The sequence below is a fragment of the Scylla paramamosain genome, chromosome 44, assembly GCF_035594125.1.
Source record: "Scylla paramamosain isolate STU-SP2022 chromosome 44, ASM3559412v1, whole genome shotgun sequence".
NCBI classification, from domain to species: domain Eukaryota; kingdom Metazoa; phylum Arthropoda; class Malacostraca; order Decapoda; family Portunidae; genus Scylla; species Scylla paramamosain.
In genome coordinates, this window is record NC_087194.1 from 5,327,771 (window position 1) to 5,344,983 (window position 17,213).

At 45.5% G+C, this 17,213-nt stretch overlaps 1 protein-coding gene across 1 annotated transcript; it reads right to left on the minus strand.

The window, feature by feature from the left end:
* Window positions 1-5,385: 5,385 nt before the first annotated feature.
* LOC135093869 (proclotting enzyme-like) lies at window positions 5,386-10,315 on the minus strand. The gene is made up of 3 exons (XM_063993461.1): window positions 10,201-10,315; window positions 6,928-7,188; window positions 5,386-6,639 (listed from the first exon to the last, which is right to left on the minus strand). Exons 1-3 carry the CDS (start codon window positions 10,225-10,227, stop codon window positions 5,491-5,493), a joined length of 1,437 nt encoding a protein of 478 aa, XP_063849531.1. The 5' UTR covers window positions 10,228-10,315; the 3' UTR covers window positions 5,386-5,490.
* Between the last annotated feature and the right edge of the window lie 6,898 nt (window positions 10,316-17,213).

Here is a 17,213-nt window from a genome sequence, read left to right on the forward strand (position 1 = left end):
CCCCCCATCGCTGGAAGTATGTGGACGACTGCACCGTGGGCGTCCCAGTTTCCACCAAGAACCCGGACTACTCGCCACTGCAAGCAATTCTGGAGCGACTGCAGACGTGGACAGAGGAGATCAGGATGACCATCAACCACAGCAAAACTGTGGTGATGCATTTCTGTACCTCCTCTGTACCAGTGCCACCTCCCCGGCTCACAGTGGGCCCTCACCCCCTCCAGGTGGTCCAATGTGCCAAGCTTCTCGGAGTCACGGTGGACGACCAGCTGACCTGGAAGCAGCATGTCGCCAGCACCGTGAGATCAGCTACCTACAGGCTGTACATGCTGCGCAGACTCAGGTCGCTGGGGACGCCGACAGATGAGTTAAGGGGGGTGTACCTTACCTTCATCCTCCCCAAACTCATGTACGCCTCCCCAGCGTGGTCCTCCTCCCTCACACACACTCAACAGCTACAGCTAGAGAGTGTGCAGAAGAGGGCGTGCAGGGTCATCCTTGGCCCTGCATACACCACCTATGAAGAAGCCCTGAACACCCTGAGTCTGTCCAGAATATCCACCAGGCACCGAGAGGCTCTGGAGAAGTTTGGGAGGGGACTACTGCATCATCCACGTCTTAGAAACATGCTGCCGCCCGACGCGCCTCGCCCGGTCCGTGCCACCAGACACCACAACAAAATAACGCCCCTGAAGGCGCCGCGCACGGACCGGTACAGACTCAATGCGATTCCCACCATGGTGCGAGCCATCAATCAATAGTATTTCCCTCCTAGATTAGGCTTACCTTTAGGATTAATGTTAAGTTTTTCCCCATTCCCTATGTACATTTTCAGTTTGTCAACTGCCTAAATAATAAACCGTTTATTATTATTATTATTATTATTACGTAAGTACAACATTCTTCAACAAGAGAAGAAACAGATAAGTAAATAAATAAGCAGTTAAATCAATAATGATAATGACAACAGCAACTTGATATTAATTGCAACAGTGAAGGAAAAAAACAATATCAACAAATATGAGGCAGTGATTACTAGAAAGACAAAGTCCCGTGAATGATGCATGAATAATCCAGTACTGTGTGTGTGTTGGACAAAGACACGCAGAACAAATGGCTTGTATTTTCAACTCGGGTTGGTGGAGGCTGAGGGAAGGGGAAGGTGGAGGACTGGAAACAAATAGATGTGAAACACCAACTGTTACTCTGTATGTGCCTCATATCATTACTCCTGTATTATCAGAAGTGAAATTTTTAATACCTTATTATTTGCATGCAAATAATATACAGATTAATTGGCATTAAACTTTATATAAAGCCTTGAGTCGATGCTCACTTGTTAACAGGGCACGGCTCCCTCACTCATAGTTGATGCGTCACTCACTCAGCGGACGCAGTCACACAAACACGGGCAGAGTGACCGAAGTAAATAGTATCTTTTTTTTTTTTTTCTAGTAGAAAGTGAATGTCACAGTGTTAAGTTGATTGAGTATGTTGTGTATGAGTATTGTGACATGTTGAGAATGTTTATATACCAATTTATGTGTTATTTTATGAGAAATTGAGATCGAGAACTTGTTCGCAGTTCTGATGATCACGATATTTCATCAATAAATGTCGGTGAGAGAATTGCCTTTCCTCGAGCCTACGATGAGGGGTGTGATCAGTAACTCAGAACACCTAACACCTGGAGAAGACCTGTCAGTGCGGCTACACCAACTGACCTTTAAAATGTCTCTGTTGTCTTAACCAGCCTGTGTGTGTGTGTGTGTGTGTGTGTGTGTGTGTGTGTGTGTGTGTGTGTTAGTGATGTATCGGGTATCCGCTTCCGCTCAGCCTCCGCATTGAAAATACCATCCGCATTTCTATCCACATCCTCGTTTTAAAACAAAAGATCCGCATCAATATCTGCAACCGCATCCTCAAATAACAAAAGCTCCGCTTCCACGTTAAAGAAGCGCGGAAGTTGCTGATCTGTGTGTTTGTGTGTGTGTGTGTGTGTGTGTGTGTGTGTGTGGGGAGGCATGCAGTTAGCAAGATCAGAAGAGCAGTTAGCATGAAAATAGCGGTAGAAGACAGCTAGATATGCAACATTGCGGCGGTGAGAGAGAAGCTGAAGACAGTCAGTAAGAGGAGATGAGTTGATGAGACGAAAAGCTTTTGATTCCACCCTGTCTAGAAGAGCAGTATGAGTGGAACCCCCCCAGACATGTGAAGCATACTCCATACATGGACGGATAAGGCCCTTGTACAGAGTTAGCAGCTAGGGGGGTGAGAAAAACTGGCGAAGACGTCTCAGAACGCCTAACTTCATACAAGCTGTTTTAACTAGAGATGAGATGTGAAGTTTCCAGTTCAGATTATAAGTAAAGGACAGACCGAGGATGTTCAGTGTAGAAGAGGGGGACAGTTGAGTGTCATTGAAGAAGAGGAGATAGTTGTCTGGAAGCTTGTGTCGAGTTGATAGATGGAGGAATTGAGTTTTTGAGGCATTGAACAATACCAAGTTTGCTCTTCCCCAATCAGAAATTTTAGAAAGATCAGAAGTCAAGCGTTCTGTGGCTTCCATGCGTGATATGTTTACCTCCTGATGGGTTGGACGTCTATGAAAAGACGTGGAAAAGTGCAGGGTGGTTTCATCAGCGTAGGAGTGGATAGGATAAGAAGTTTGGTTTAGAAGATCATTAATGAATAAGAAGAAGAGAGTGGGTGACAGGACAGAACCCTGAGGAACACCACTGTTAATAGATTTAGGAGAAGAACAGTGACCGTCTACCACAGCAGCAATAGATCGGTCAGAAAGGAAACTTGAGATGAAGTTAGAGAGAGAAGGATAGAAACCGTAGAAGGGTAATTTGGAAATCAAAGCTTTGTGCCAGACTCTATCAAAAGCTTTTGATATGAACAAGGCAACAGCAAAAGTTTCACCAAAATCTCTAAAAGAGGATGACCAAGACTCAGTAAGGAAAGCCAGAAGATCACCAGTAGAGCGGCCTTGACGGAACCCATACTGGCAATCAGATAGAAGGTTAAGAAGTGATAGATGTTTAAGAATCTTCCTGTTGACGATAGATTGAAAAACTTTAGATAGGCAGGAAATTAAAGCAATAGGACGGAAGTTTGAGGGATTAGAACGGTTACCCTTTTTAGGAACAGGAATGTAGGAAAACTTCCAGCAAGAAGGAAAGGTAGATGTTGACAGACGGAGCTGAAAGAGTTTGAGTAGGCAAGGTGCAAGCACGGAGGCACTGTTTCGGAGAACAATAGGAGGGACCCCATCAGGTCCATAAGCCTTCCGAGGGTTTAGGCCAGCGAGGGCATGGAAAACGTCATTGCGAAGAATTTTAATAGGTGGCATGAAGTAGTCAGAGGGTGGAGGAGAGGGAGGAACAAGCCCAGAATCGTCCAAGGTAGAGTTTTTAGCAAAGGTTTGAGCGAAGAGTTCAGCTTTAGAAATAGATGTGATAGCAGTGGTGCCATCTGGTTGAAATAGAGGAAGGAAAGAAGAAAAAGCAAAGTTATTGAAGATATTTTTGGCTAGATGCCAGAAATCACGAGGGGAGTTAGATCTTGAAAGGTTTTGACATTTTCTGTTAATGAAGGAGTTTTTGGCTAGTTGGAGAACAGACTTGGCATGGTTCCGGGCAGAAATATAAAGTGCATGAGATTCTGGTGATGGATGGCTTAAGTACCTTTTGTGGGCCACCTCTCTATCATGTATAGCACGAGAACAAGCTGTGTCAAAACAAGGTTTAGAAGGTTTAGGACGTGAAAAAGAGTGAGGAATGTACGCCTCCATGCCAGACACTATCGCCTCTGTTATGCGTTCAGCACACAAAGACGGTCTCTGACACGGAAGCAGTAGTCATTCCAAGGAAATTCAGCAAAATACCTCCTCAGGTCCCCCCAACTAGCAGAGGCAAAACGCCAGAGGCACCTTCGCTTAGGGGGATCCTGAGAAGGGATTGGAGCGATAGGACAAGATAAAGATATGAGATTGTGATCAGAGGAGGCCAACGGAGAAGAAAGGGTGACAGCATAAGTAGAAGGATTAGAGGTCAGGAAAAGGTCAAGAATGTTGGGCGTATCTCCAAGACGGTCAGGAATACGAGTAGGGTGTTGCACCAATTCCTCTAGGTCATGGAGGATAGAAAAGTTGTAGGCTAGTTCACCAGGATGGTCAGTGAAGGGAGAGGAAAGCCAAAGCTGGTGGTGAACATTGAAGTCTCCAAGAATGGAGATCTCTGCAAAAGGGAAGAGGGTCAGAATGTGCTCTACTTTGGAAGTTAAGTAGTCAAAGAATTTCTTATAGTCAGAGGAGTTGGGTGAGAGGTATACAGCACAGATAAATTTAGTATGAGAGTGACTCTGTAGTCGTAGCCAGATGGTGGAAAACTCGGAAGATTCAAGAGCGTGGGCACGAGAGCAGGTTAAGTCATTGCGCCCATAAACGCAGCATCCAGCTTTGGATCGAAAATGAGGATAGAGAAAGTAGGAGGGAACAGAAAAGGGGCTACTGTCAGTTGCCTCAGACACCTGAGTTTCAGTGAGGAAAAGAAGATGAGGTTTAGAAGAGGAGAGGTGGTGTTCTACAGATTGAAAATTAGATCTTAGACCGCGAATGTTGCAGAAGTTAATGAAGAAAAAGTTGAGGGGGGTGTCAAGACACTTAGGGTCGTCGACAGAAAGGCAGTCCGACTTGGGGACATTTATGGTCCCCTCCCCAGATTGGGACTCCGAGTCTGGTGTAGGAGTCGCCATGATGATTTTAAAATTTTTGAGTGAAGTGTGTGTGTGTTATTAGGTGCTTGTAGTTTTGTGTGGAGGAAGAGAGTTGTCTTTAGAGGGCAGGCTGTGACTGCCCCCTTGTGTTGCGAGACACAAAGGGAAACGTTCAGTGAGGTCACAGCTGGGTTTAATGATAAGTTCACAGCACCCCCTGAACAGTGCTTTAGACCTCACTGGGAGTAATTATCGTTTCGGCAGGTGTCTACTGCCTCCTCCTGCATAAGGTTGTGAAGTAATAGACGATTAAGAATCTTCCTGTTGAGGATGACTCAAAAAATTTAGAAAGGCACAAAAAAGAAGCAATAGGACGGTAGTTTAAGGGGATTAGAGTGGTCACTCTTTTTAGAAACAGGTTGAATGGAGGTAAACTTCTAGCAGGAGGCAGAGGTCGTTATGACTGAAGGAGGACGTGTCATGCCCAGCATCCCTTGCCAGGCACGCCATGAACGCCACCCACGCTAATGACTGTAATTATTTACAGGTGTGTGTCATCTCAGCCATTTCATCTTTCCCTCTACTTGACCTTCATAATGATGGTTCTCTTGCTGCAGTAATGCTCTTAGTCACTAATAAAGGGGAGGAATGCAAAACTAGAAAGCTTAATGCAACTTTATTTTTTACACCATGAGGGCTTTGCTGCTGAACGTGTCAGAACAGCAGAGAAGGAAGATGAGCCCCGTGGAGGAAGCGCGGATGGAGGCATCACTCCCGGCAGTAGGTAGCGTCAACAGTATTGTCGTGGATCCAGGTAAGGAACTTGCTCGTCCTGGTGTACACTCCGGGCTGGTTAGGGTCAGCACACCCGTAGCCCCAGGAGGTGATGCCAACCTGCTCGTACTTGGAAGTGGAGTTATTAAACACGAAGAGCGGACCTCCGGAGTCGCCTTGGCAGGTGTCCTTACCACCTTCCTCAAGACCAGCACACAGCATATTTTCAGTGATATCCATTTCCGGGCAGGAGGGTTCCAGAATGGGTACTGAGACTTCATTCAGTATATCTGGTCGCTCTCCCCCGGACTGGAGTGTGCCCCAGCCTGTCGCTGTGGCCATCATGCCTGCATAAGTCTTGGAGTCATCGGCAGGCAGACACACAGGGCGAAGCTCCTTGTGTTGAGTCAGGTCCAGTGTTTCTGACAGCGTAATTAGCGCGATATCACTGTCAAGGGTACGGGGATTATAGTCAGGATGAACGGTAATGTCCTGAACGCCCACCAGGCGGGTGACTCCTGGTTCGTCATCGTTGGTGGACTGCATGTTGTGGTCGGCAACTCCCACAACCAGCTCCTTTGCAGGTACGTCTTTAACACAGTGTGCGGCGGTCATGATATGCTTGTTGGTAATGATGGAGCCGCCGCACCGGTACTTCTCGTCGTCTTTCTTCTTGATTCCCGCATGCCACGGGTACTTATTAGCAGGACTTACCTCCACCCCGCCCACGATCCTGCTTGGGTTGGCAATGCCGCATTCACACGATCCTGTGCTACTCGCGGTGGTCGTGGTCTCAGCGGTCGTTGTGGTGGTCATGGTTGATGGACATACGGAGCGAGCTAAGCAGGAGAATCCTTTGTCTGTTCCCGACCTGTCGCTTCTGAACTGCAGTGTTAGGATGTTTCTCTTACTCTCGTATTCAAATCCCGTATCACCACAGAATTTCTTCTTCCGCCTTTTCTCTTTAATCTGCAGGAAGTCTCTTCTGCAATTCCGTGATTCCTGTATATGGAAGTCATCGCAATCAATCATCAACGTGCACTCGCTGTTCTCAGCGACAATCTTCAATTTACATCTTTCTCGGTCGGGGTAATTGTCAGGATAACCCGGGCTGGTGATCCTGCGTCCCTCCTCGCCCACTGTCTGCCGAGAACACGAGAGTGGTAGTCTTGCAAAGTAGAAGGAAGCGAAGACTAAAGAAAATACAATTCAAGAAAAACAGGATAAGTCATTGGTTGTCTATTTCCACACACACACACACACACACACACACACACACACACGCACGCACGCACGCACGCACGCACGCACGCACGCACGCACGCACACACACACACACACACACACACACACACACACACACACACACACACACACACACACACACACACACACACACACACACACACACACACACACACACACACTTACCACTATTTCTCCTTCTTGGCAATCTACAGGGTCAAGTTGTTTGTGAACCGCCTGGTTTCCTCCCTGCTTGGGCATGATACTGGCTCCTTCATGTTCGCGATCTACGGGGTGTTCTCCCTGTTTGGGCACAATGCTGGTTCCTTCATGTCCGGGGCGCCTAGCGTTTTGTCCACGTTTGTGAAGCGCTGGAAGTTCTCCTTGTATTGGCTGTATCACAAAGTCACTGGCCAGGCTGGGCACACTGGATGCGGCAACAAACAGCTGTGAAATGACAGACAGTGTTATATTCAGCTTAAGCCAGTCTCTGTTGATGGTCGTGGCTTCTGACATCCTCTCCCTTTGATATCAAGGCAACGATAAACAACGTCTCGCCACCATCAGGGGAAAACTGTCCCTGTAAATGTCTCTTACAATGGAAAGAAAGAAGTGAGTCTCTTGTAGAACATGTTTGGTGCAAATACAGACATTAATTTTGTCCAGTGGTCTAACCATAACTGAGTTTGAAAAAAAAAAAAATTGATATTTTAGTGTTTGGTGGTGTGGTGGAATTAAGAAACAATGCTCCCTGGTGTGAAGCAGAGTAGAGTAGAATGTGTCACTTCATGCTCCCGCGTGTTAACAGTGATTATTTTTCCCTAATAATGATATAATGGAAAGAAAATACCTATACTATAACTTTATTTCACATAAAGTGGCGAGCTTGCTCCTCCTACAGGCATAGCTACACAGTGGCTGGTGATTACCTGAGGGTGGCTGGTGACAGCATGACAGAATTCAAGAGAGGCTGGTCAGAAGACAGTGGGAAATGGGTAATTTGGCAGCACCTCACTATTTCACTCGTATTTCCTTAAATACAGTGTAAGCTTTACGTGAAGCAGTACAGTGTCACCGTGAATAAATTTACCAAGATTGTATACAAGTATTAGCAGGAATATTATGATGCAGAAAGCAATGGGAGGTGATGAAATACACCGCTGGAGAAATAGATGAGTAAGGAGGGCAGAGGGAGATGTCACCGCGCGGTGCCTGGACCTGGCCTGAGCCGCTGCGATCACCGCTGTGAGGCTAATTGTTCGATTAAAGCCGGAATAACTTGCTTTAATTTGTGGCATTATATACTCGTTCAGTCTAATTAAACATCATGATATTGTAACGAATGTAAAGTCACGTGAGTGTGCCATTAAGTATGAAAACATGAACACATCTATCAATAAAGAATAAGCCAAGAGTCCATAGTGCAAATCAACGTCTGCGCCAAAATAATACATCGAACACAAGTGACCGTGTGAGGAAGTGACCGCGTGAGGATCATAGACCTGACGTTGACATTCCATCCTTCCTCATTTCCCTCCCGTCCACGCGCGCGTGTGTGTGTGTGTGTGTGTGTGTGTAAGAACAGAACGCCAGCACTCAGAATAAAAAAAAAAAATCTATGGAATAATGTTAAAAATGGATGGCGGATGTGCATGGTGAAAGAGAAGTGGGGAGTGGAGAGAAAGAGGAGGGTGAGGATTAACTGCTTGAAGCTTCACACGGTGCTTTCGTTTGTTGTGTTGTTCTTCACCACAAACATAAAACTTCATTATACAGAAACTATTAATGTCGTCTCCGCCAGATTTTCTACCTCCTTCCCCCCACCCCCCACCCCCGGCCTGCTAACTCTGCTCAGGGACCTTATCCGTCCATGTATTGAGCAAGCTTCACATGTCCTAGTGGGGTTCCACACATACCGTTCATTTAGAAAGGATGGAATCAAAAGATTTTCGTCCTATTAGCCCCTCTCCTCTAACTGACTGTCTTCAGCCTCTTTCTCATCACTGCAATGTTGCATCTCTTGCTATCTTCTACCGATATTTTCATGCCAAATGCTCTTCTGATCTTGCTAACTGCATGCCTCTCCTCCTCCCGCGGCCTCGCTGCACAAGACTTTCTTCTTTCTCTCACTCCTATTCTGTCCATCTCTCTAATGCAAGAGTTAATCAGTATTCTCAATCATTCATCCCTTTCTTTGGTAATCTATGGAACTCCCTGCCTGCTTCTGTATTTCCTCCTTCATATGACTTGAACTCTTTCAAGACGGAGGTTTCAAGACACTTATCCTGTATTTTTGACTAATGCTTTTGATTCTGTTTGGGGACCGCCACCTCAGTAGCTCTCTTTTTTTCTTACAAATTTTGTTACCCTTGGCCAGCACCTCTCTTACATAAAAAAAAACTATGCATCTTTTTTTACGCATGTACGCGCACATTAAGGCGGGAAGGAGGAAAGAAGGGCTATAAATGCATAGTTAATACATACATACATGTGTGTGTGTGTGTGTGTGTGTGTGTGTGTGTATTCAGGTCAAGTTCTAGAGGGGTGAGGGATGAGGGTGTGAGGGAGAGGGATCGCCAGGCAGGGAGGACAGATTATTAACATTTGAGAGAGACAGACACAAAGATGGAGACAAAGAAGGGACAGCTTGGGTGAGGATTGATCACTACATCACCCACACCTTCCTGGTCACCAAGATGAATCCAAACTGAAACTGCGCCGCCAGCTTACCACTACCCAATCTCAGGTTTTGAAGGACAGGAGATCCCCTAAGCCTGGCCCTCCCGCTGGGAGAGGTTCCCTTCGCCACTGTATGTGAGACAAAGTATACTCGTAGGTATGAAACTTCGTATATGGCCATGGCATACCTGAATCGAGAACCTAAATACGTACGTTTCTTCAGTATACAAATATTTCTTCTTTTAAGCGATATACAGGGATTTGCATACATTGTGTAAACTGGAATCGTGTAAAGAAATATGAAACCTAATGGGAAGTGGGGGTTAAGGGATTTGACCTATTAATTTGCACTAGTTTGTGCTTAAATCTGTGGATGAAAACAAAATTGACTAACTTGTGCAATTATTGAGCTAAGTGAAGAGATATAAGTATTTTTTTTCAAGGGAGGATGTTTCGCTCAGACTGCTTGCCGGTGGGAAGCAGGGCTGCCAACCCAACGCAGAGGTCTCGCTGAAATTCTGAGGGCGGTATTCAGAAACGCTTTGTTCTCTCATCACGACTGTTTTGAAAAATCACAAAGATGATTAGGCGGGCTCTTGAGAATGTTTCTTCCGTTAACAATGTAGAAACCTCATCAATCTGCCACTGTAACCGTAAAAACACCATTAAGAACCCGTGTCACTTCAACTAAAGCCTTTCAAAAGTAGTGGAGGTGCGGCGCAGAAGCGTTTCACTATACGGTCTTTACTCTCACCGGAGTGTAATTGGTCTCATACTCACCAGGAGGCAACAGACCCTCACATCCATGGCTGCTGAGGCTTGATTGGCGCCCCTCTTCCCAGCAGCGGCCTTTATGCCATCAAGGACCAAGGACAGATGTGCACGTAGCAGTGGAGGGCAGGGGACAGGTGGGCGTAATGAAATGAAAGCGGTGAATGGATCATGTATGGATCATGAACTTTCCTGAATACCCCAGAACGTGCTTAGGAACATGTGCTTCGCCTCAAAAGGCAAGTGTGACTTTAATTAATCGCCTGAACAAAGGAAACGAGCCCCGCTGAATACCCCACTGCTTTGAGCAAGGTGATATTTCTTTTCATGCCTTCACTCAACACATGAGCTATGAGCTCCGGCTAAATGAGGAGGTATTTCAGGACCAGCAGAGTTCGTAAAAAGTTATTCAAAAGAGTATCAATGGCGGATTTTCAAGTGAGACTATCAATATACCTTGCCCTGGTGACCTGCAAATCTGTGCTTCCTTGAAAGGAAATATCTATGCACATTAGTACTACAGTGTTTACTGCCTGTAGGAGACTAGGATGGTATCCCTGTTGCTCATAGCATACCAGACCTGTGCAAATCTGCTCTGTTGAGAGGGAATATGTATACACATTGATAAGGGGATCGCTGTGGTAATGCGGTACCGCGCGTGCCTGGGTGCTGAGGGGTCCTGAAGTGCGCAGTCCTAGCCGCGGTGCGAGAGTAGGAAGGGCATCCACTCGGGTAACGGTTCCCTAGGGCCAGACAACAAAATCTTCCATCAGGAGGCGCCGACCTACTCCCGGTACATTAAGGAAATTCTAATGTAAAAAGAAAACAAAACAAAGCAATAAATAAATAAACAAATTAATTAATGGAAAAAAATTAATAGATAACTCAATAAAAATAGATAAATAGGTAAATAATGCAATAAAAATAAATGAATAGTAAATCAAGTGAAGAAAATAGATGAAGAGATGAATAAGTCAATAAAAACAAATGAAGATAAGTAAGTCGATTATTATTATCATTATTATTATCATTATTATTATTATTATTATTATTATTATTATTATTATTATTATTTATTTATTTATTTATTTATTTATTTTATAATTAAAGACACGCACACATACACACATACATTTCATTTGCTGTTTACATTTCTGTCTACAATGTGGCAACACAATGGACAAGACCTTCCGACCCAGAACAAAATCCTGATCCGTACTTCGAAGGCTCCTGCTCTGCACTCCCTTAGTGGTGCAGCCCTTCACCTTGATCCAACCAGGCAATCCGAGTGCCTTCCTTCCCTTCCCTCCTCTCACTTGAGTCACCCCTTACCTATGCCCACCTCGCAACGTTCCACACAAGTATTCAGAAAAGCTTTGTTCTCCACGACTATTTTTCAAGGGCACTGAGACAATTAGTCGGATTCTCAAGTGTTTCTCCTGTTAATAATGTAGAAATCTTTTTAATCTGTCACTAGAACCTTAAAATTACCCTGAAGAAAAACGTGTAACAAACTTTTTTTTCATAACGTCGAGACTTTTGAAAGTAGTGGAGGTGCGGCGCGGAAGTTTTTCATAATACGGTGCTATATATTCCCGGTAGTGTAGTTTCTCCCGTTAATAATGTAGAAATCTTGTTAATCTATCACTACAAGCATATCGCCCTTAAAAAAAAAAGTGTAACTTCAAGTACGTAGAGCCTTTTAAAAGTATGGGAAATGCGGCGCGGAAATGTTTCAGAATGCTTTCCTATATCCCCTTTGTAGTGCCTTCTTAATTCCACCTTGACCGGCCACGCAGCCCATGCATTACTGTCAGCCTGTCACCCCAAGGCTAGGCAACCCTACTCCCCGGCCACCAATCGCCATTCGCCAACACCATACCTCCCAAGCCAGCAGAACCCCCAGTCTCCAGCGCCAGGCATAACCAGCACAGTGAGGTCCCATGCATCATGCCGCTGCTTTTCAAACCCACACGCTACCATTTGATTTACAGTGCTCCGAGACGCTTCAGCTTTAATGGTTCTCCGCACGATATGTAGCCAAGTGCATGCCTTAACACACGCACACACACACACACACACACACACACACACACACACACGTAAGTAGAACATTCGTCAACAAGAGTAGAAACAGATAAGTAAATAAATAAGCAGTTAAATCAATAATGATAATGACAACAGCAACTTGATATTAATTGCAACAGTGAAGGAAAAAAACAATATCAACAAATATGAGGCAGTGATTACTAGAAAGACAAAGTCCCGTGAATGATGCATGAATAATCCAGTACTGTGTGTGTGTTGGACAAAGACACGCAGAACAAATGGCTTGTATTTTCAACTCGGGTTGGTGGAGGCTGAGGGAAGGGGAAGGTGGAGGACTGGAAACAAATAGATGTGAAACACCAACTGTTACTCTGTATGTGCCTCATATCATTACTCCTGTATTATCAGAAGTGAAATTTTTAATAGCTTATTATTTGCATGCAAATAATATACAGACTTATTAGCATTAAACTTTATATAAAGCCTTGAGTCGATGCTCACTTGTTAACAGGGGCACGGTTCCCTCACTCATAGTTGATGCGTCACTCACTCAGCGGATGCAGTCACACAAACACGGGCAGAGTGACCGAAGTAAATAGTATCTTTTTTTTTTATAGTAGAAAGTGAATGTCACAGTGTTAAGTTGATTATGTATGTTGTGTATGTTGCCTTTCCTCGAGCCTACGATGAGGGGTGTGATCAGTAACTCAGAACACCTAACACCTGGAGAAGACCTGTCAGTGCGGCTACACCAACTGACCTTTAAAATGTCTCTGTTTTCTTAACCAGCCTGTGTGTGTGTGTGTGTGTGTGTGTGTGTGTGTGTGTGTGTGTTAGTGATGTATCGGGTATCCGCTTCCGCTCAGCCTCCGCATTGAAAATACCATCCGCATTTCTATCCACATCCTCGTTTTAAAACAACAAAAGATCCGCATCAATATCCGCAACCGCATCCTCAAATAACAAAAGCTCCGCTTCCACGTCAAAGAAGCGCGAAAGTTGCTGATCTGTGTGTTTGTGTGTGTGTGTGTGTGTGTGTGTGTGTGTGTGTGTGTGTGTAAGGACGCGTGAGCGAGACTAATTGAGAGTGTAAAGAATGCTGAAGGTGTAAGAGAGAGAGAGAGAGAGAGAGAGAGAGAGAGAGAGAGAGAGAGAGAGAGAGAGAGAGAGAGAGAGAGAGAATCTTTGTGGCGTGTCGTCTCTTACCTTGGCAGCAGTATACATGTAGGAATTTAGCTTCATGTTTCACCGCGTACGTGTACTCATACTTATTGCTGTGGATTTTAGAGCGGATCAGATCCACTGCCTGATTTCGCAATGGCCTTATGTTCGTGCCCTCAGTGTGGAGATTGATGCCCGTGGTGCACTCGTGCGGTGAAAAGAACGTTTCCTGTATTTAACTCGACTTGAGGGATCAAATGGAAAAGATAAATTCTCTTTTTCATTGGAATACTTCTTGGCATTTTAAAAACAAGAAAGGAAAAAAAAACAAACTCTGCGAATCTTTGTTTTATTGCTGAACTTTAACCAAAACACACTTGCTTTACAAAACATAAACCGTCCCCTTGAATTTGGCGGAGTGAACAACGGGCCCTCGCTGGCTGCTGTCCTGGCCACTCTTGTGTTAAAACTCAAGCTTTTCAACGCGACGTTCAGCTCGCTCCATGTCCTCCGCGTGCCTCTGTGCTTGGAATGCTCTATAGGCTGCCTCTTCCCAGAAGCACACGAAGGGACGGGCGTCATGCCCGAACACACGCACTGAGGACGAAGGTCAGGCGGGCGTCCTGCAGGGGCTGGTCTCGGCGCTCGGCCGGTCATCGCCCAGCCTCTTTCCTTTTTCATTCTAACAGCTGTTGATTTCTTTATGCGCGCCCTTCGCCGATGAGTCGCGCTCATCTGCCCAGTGCCGCGGTACCTGCTGCAGCTTTGCCCTCCACCGAGGCGGTGATGGCGCGGGTCGCTGTAGTTGCTGCCGCAGCCTGGGTTTCTTCCCCTGACTTGCTGATTTCGCTCAGTATTGGAGTGGCTGCAGCAGCGGCGATCGCTGCGTGCGATGGAGCGGCCTAATTATTTGCTCTGTTGGCTACCGCTGGTGCTTTTCTGCGCGCCCGCTGGGTCGTGCTCATTCTGCCGGACGTCGCGGTGGCTGCCGCAGCCTCGTCTTCCACCGAGGCGGTAATCGCACGAGTAATTGTAATTGCTTGAGCAGTCTCGCCTTCCTCCGCCGTGACGCTTATTTCGCTGAGTCCTCCAGTGGTTGCGGTAGCCTCGGCCTCCTTCGCCTCCTACAGAGGCTGCAGGGGCGGCGATCGCGGCGAGCAATGGGCGGATCCCGTTCTTTGTTGCCGCCTTGGCTTTCCTGCACGCCCTTCGCCTCGCTGCAAATATCACGCTGGTTCCAGTCCTCGTTGCTTCGCCGCGCTCTTTGGCGTCAGGCTCGCCCTCAGTCGTCGTGGCGGGAGCAAAATGCCTCAACACTTCCAGCAGCGCTCGCTGACGGGCAAACACGTCTTGGTCCTGCTCCTCTGCCTCGACCACCTCAGCTCATATCAGGGCAGTGCTCCTCTCCAGCTCTTCTTCCATAACCTCCACTTCCACGCCTTCAGCCTCCACATTACCATTGCTCCTCTTTCCGCCAGAAGGACGACGCAGTGGGACGAGGGCACTGCCTTCCACCTGTTCTGTCTTTTTCTTCACAGCCGCTGTTTATTTTCTCGCTCATGTCGTTCATTACCTTGTTCACATCCTCTGTCTTCTCTGCCACCATTCTACACTCCAGCTATCTTCGTCAACTAAAGGAGTCACAGGCGACGCAGATCGCTGGGATGCAAAATCGCTGTGTTGCAGGTTTTTCTCGGAGTGACGTCGTCGCCTCCTCCAGAAATGCTTGAATAGCCAGTCGTAGCAGCCTCGACAGCCACGGCTCTCTTCCTCCTCACGCATGTCGCGGGTGACTTCGGCAGTCATGTTGCAGTCACTCCCGTCAGCACACACAGGCTGCTGTTTGGCTGCGCGTCTGGCAAACAGTTGCCTCATTCCTTACTTGTGTTTGGTCCGTTGGTCGCTTGTCTACCTCAGTGCAGTCCTTGTGAGCGAACATCGTGTGGACGCATTGACCACTACACGGCTATTTTATTTTTTTTTTATGTAGGAGGGACACTGGCCAATGGCAACAAAAATCTAATAAAAAAAAAAATGCCCACTGAAATGCCAGACCCATAAAAGGGTCCAAAGCGGTAGTCAAAAATTGAAGGATAAGTGTCTTGAAACGTCCCTCATGAAGGAATTCAAGTCATAGGAAGGTGGAAATACAGAAGCAGGCAGGGAGTTCCAGAGTTTACCAGAGAAAGGGATGAATGATTGAGATTAATGGTTAACTCTTGCGTTAGAGAGGTGGACAGAATAGGGGTGAGAGAAAGAAGAAAGTTTTGTGCAGCAAGGCCGCGGGAGGAGGGGAGGTATGCCGTTAGCAAGATCAGAAGAGCAGTTAGCATGAAAAAGGCGGTAGAAGACAGCTAGAGATGCAACATTGCGGCGATGAGAGAGAGGCTGAAGACAGTCAGTTAGAGGAGAGTTGATGAGACGAAAAGCTTTTGATTCCACCCTGTCTAGAAGAGCAGTATGAGTGGAACCCCCCAGACATGTGAAGCATACTCCATACATGGACGGATGTACAGAGTTAGCAGCTGGGGGGTAAGAAAAACTGGCGGAGTCGTCTCAGAGCGCCTAACTTCATAGAAGCTGTTTTAGCTAGAGATGAGATGTGAAGTTTCCAGTTCAGATTATAAGTAAGGGACAGACCGAGGATGTTCAGTGTAGAAGAGTTGAGTGTCATTGAAGAAGAGGGGATAGTTGTCTGGAAGGTTGTGTCGAGTTGATAGATGGAGGAATTGAGTTTTTGAGGCATTGAACAATACCAAATTTGCTCTGTACCAATCAGAAATTTTAGAAAGATCAGAAGTCAAGCGTTCTGTGGCTTCCCTGCATGAAATGTTTACTTCCTGAGGGATTGGACGTCTATGAACAGAACACGCGCACCCCATAATATTTAGCATGACATGGAAGACAGCAGCGGCCCGCTGAACTGCTCATTTCCAAGCAGCGCTGCTGGCCAATCACGTGCCCCCGTCTGTGCCTGAGCAGAATCCCACTGGTGGAGGGGAGGGCTCAGAGTAGTGTTCTCGTGTAGCAAATGCATTGCCATATGTTTGAATAACGATAATAATAATGATAATAATAATAATAATAATAATAATAATAATAATAATAATAATAATAAAAATAATAACAATATGGCTTAGCAATATCAGTGTTCTATCTTTTAACAGGCTCTAATTTAAGTTATTGTGGTTTTTAGGAGTGCTTGTATAGTTCCAGTGACAGTTCAACAAGTGTTCTGCATTACCACTGAGGAAACAACCATGAAAACCACACTGAAAAGGTTAAATCATCTTTTTCTTTTTTTTTCTCTCTTTTGCTTTGCTGCTTTATCTTCTATTTTTTTTCTTTTTTCTCTTCTACTTTTTTTGTTACTACTTTTCTTTTTCTTTTGCTACTTTTATTTTTTACTACTTTTCTTTTTTCTGCTATTTTTCTTTTTTCTGCTACTTTTCTTTTTTCTTTTGCTACTTTTCTTTTTTTCCTTTGCCACTTCTCTTTTTCTCTTCTGCCACTTTTCTTTTTTTTTCTACTGCTGTTTTCTTTTCCTGCTACTTTTCTTTTTTCTTATTCTACTTTACTTTTTTCTTCTACTTTTCTTCTTTTCTTCTATTTTTCTTTGCTTCTATTTCTATTTGCTGCTGTTGCTGTTGTTGTTGTTGTTGTTGTTGCTGCTGCTGTTGTTGTTGTTCATCTTAATCATCTTTTTTTCTGACCTGTTTCTTCCATTCCTTGCTTCTGTTGCTTACACCCTTCTTTTTATCACCTGCTTGTGGTGGTGGTGGTGGTGGTGGTCTTCTTCTTCTTCTTCTTCT

What these genes read in the sequence shown, in the direction of transcription:
- LOC135093869 (XM_063993461.1), bottom strand. Translation starts at nt 10,227, where the DNA reads ATGGATGTGAGGGTCTGTTGCCTCCTG. An exon ending in TGAGGGTCTGTTGCCTCCTG is followed by an intron (nt 7,189 to 10,200) that starts GTGAGTATGAGA and finishes GTCATTTCACAG; the next exon opens with CTGTTTGTTGCCGCATCCAG. An exon ending in GCCAAGAAGGAGAAATAGTG is followed by an intron (nt 6,640 to 6,927) that starts GTAAGTGTGTGT and finishes TGTTCTCGGCAG; the next exon opens with ACAGTGGGCGAGGAGGGACG.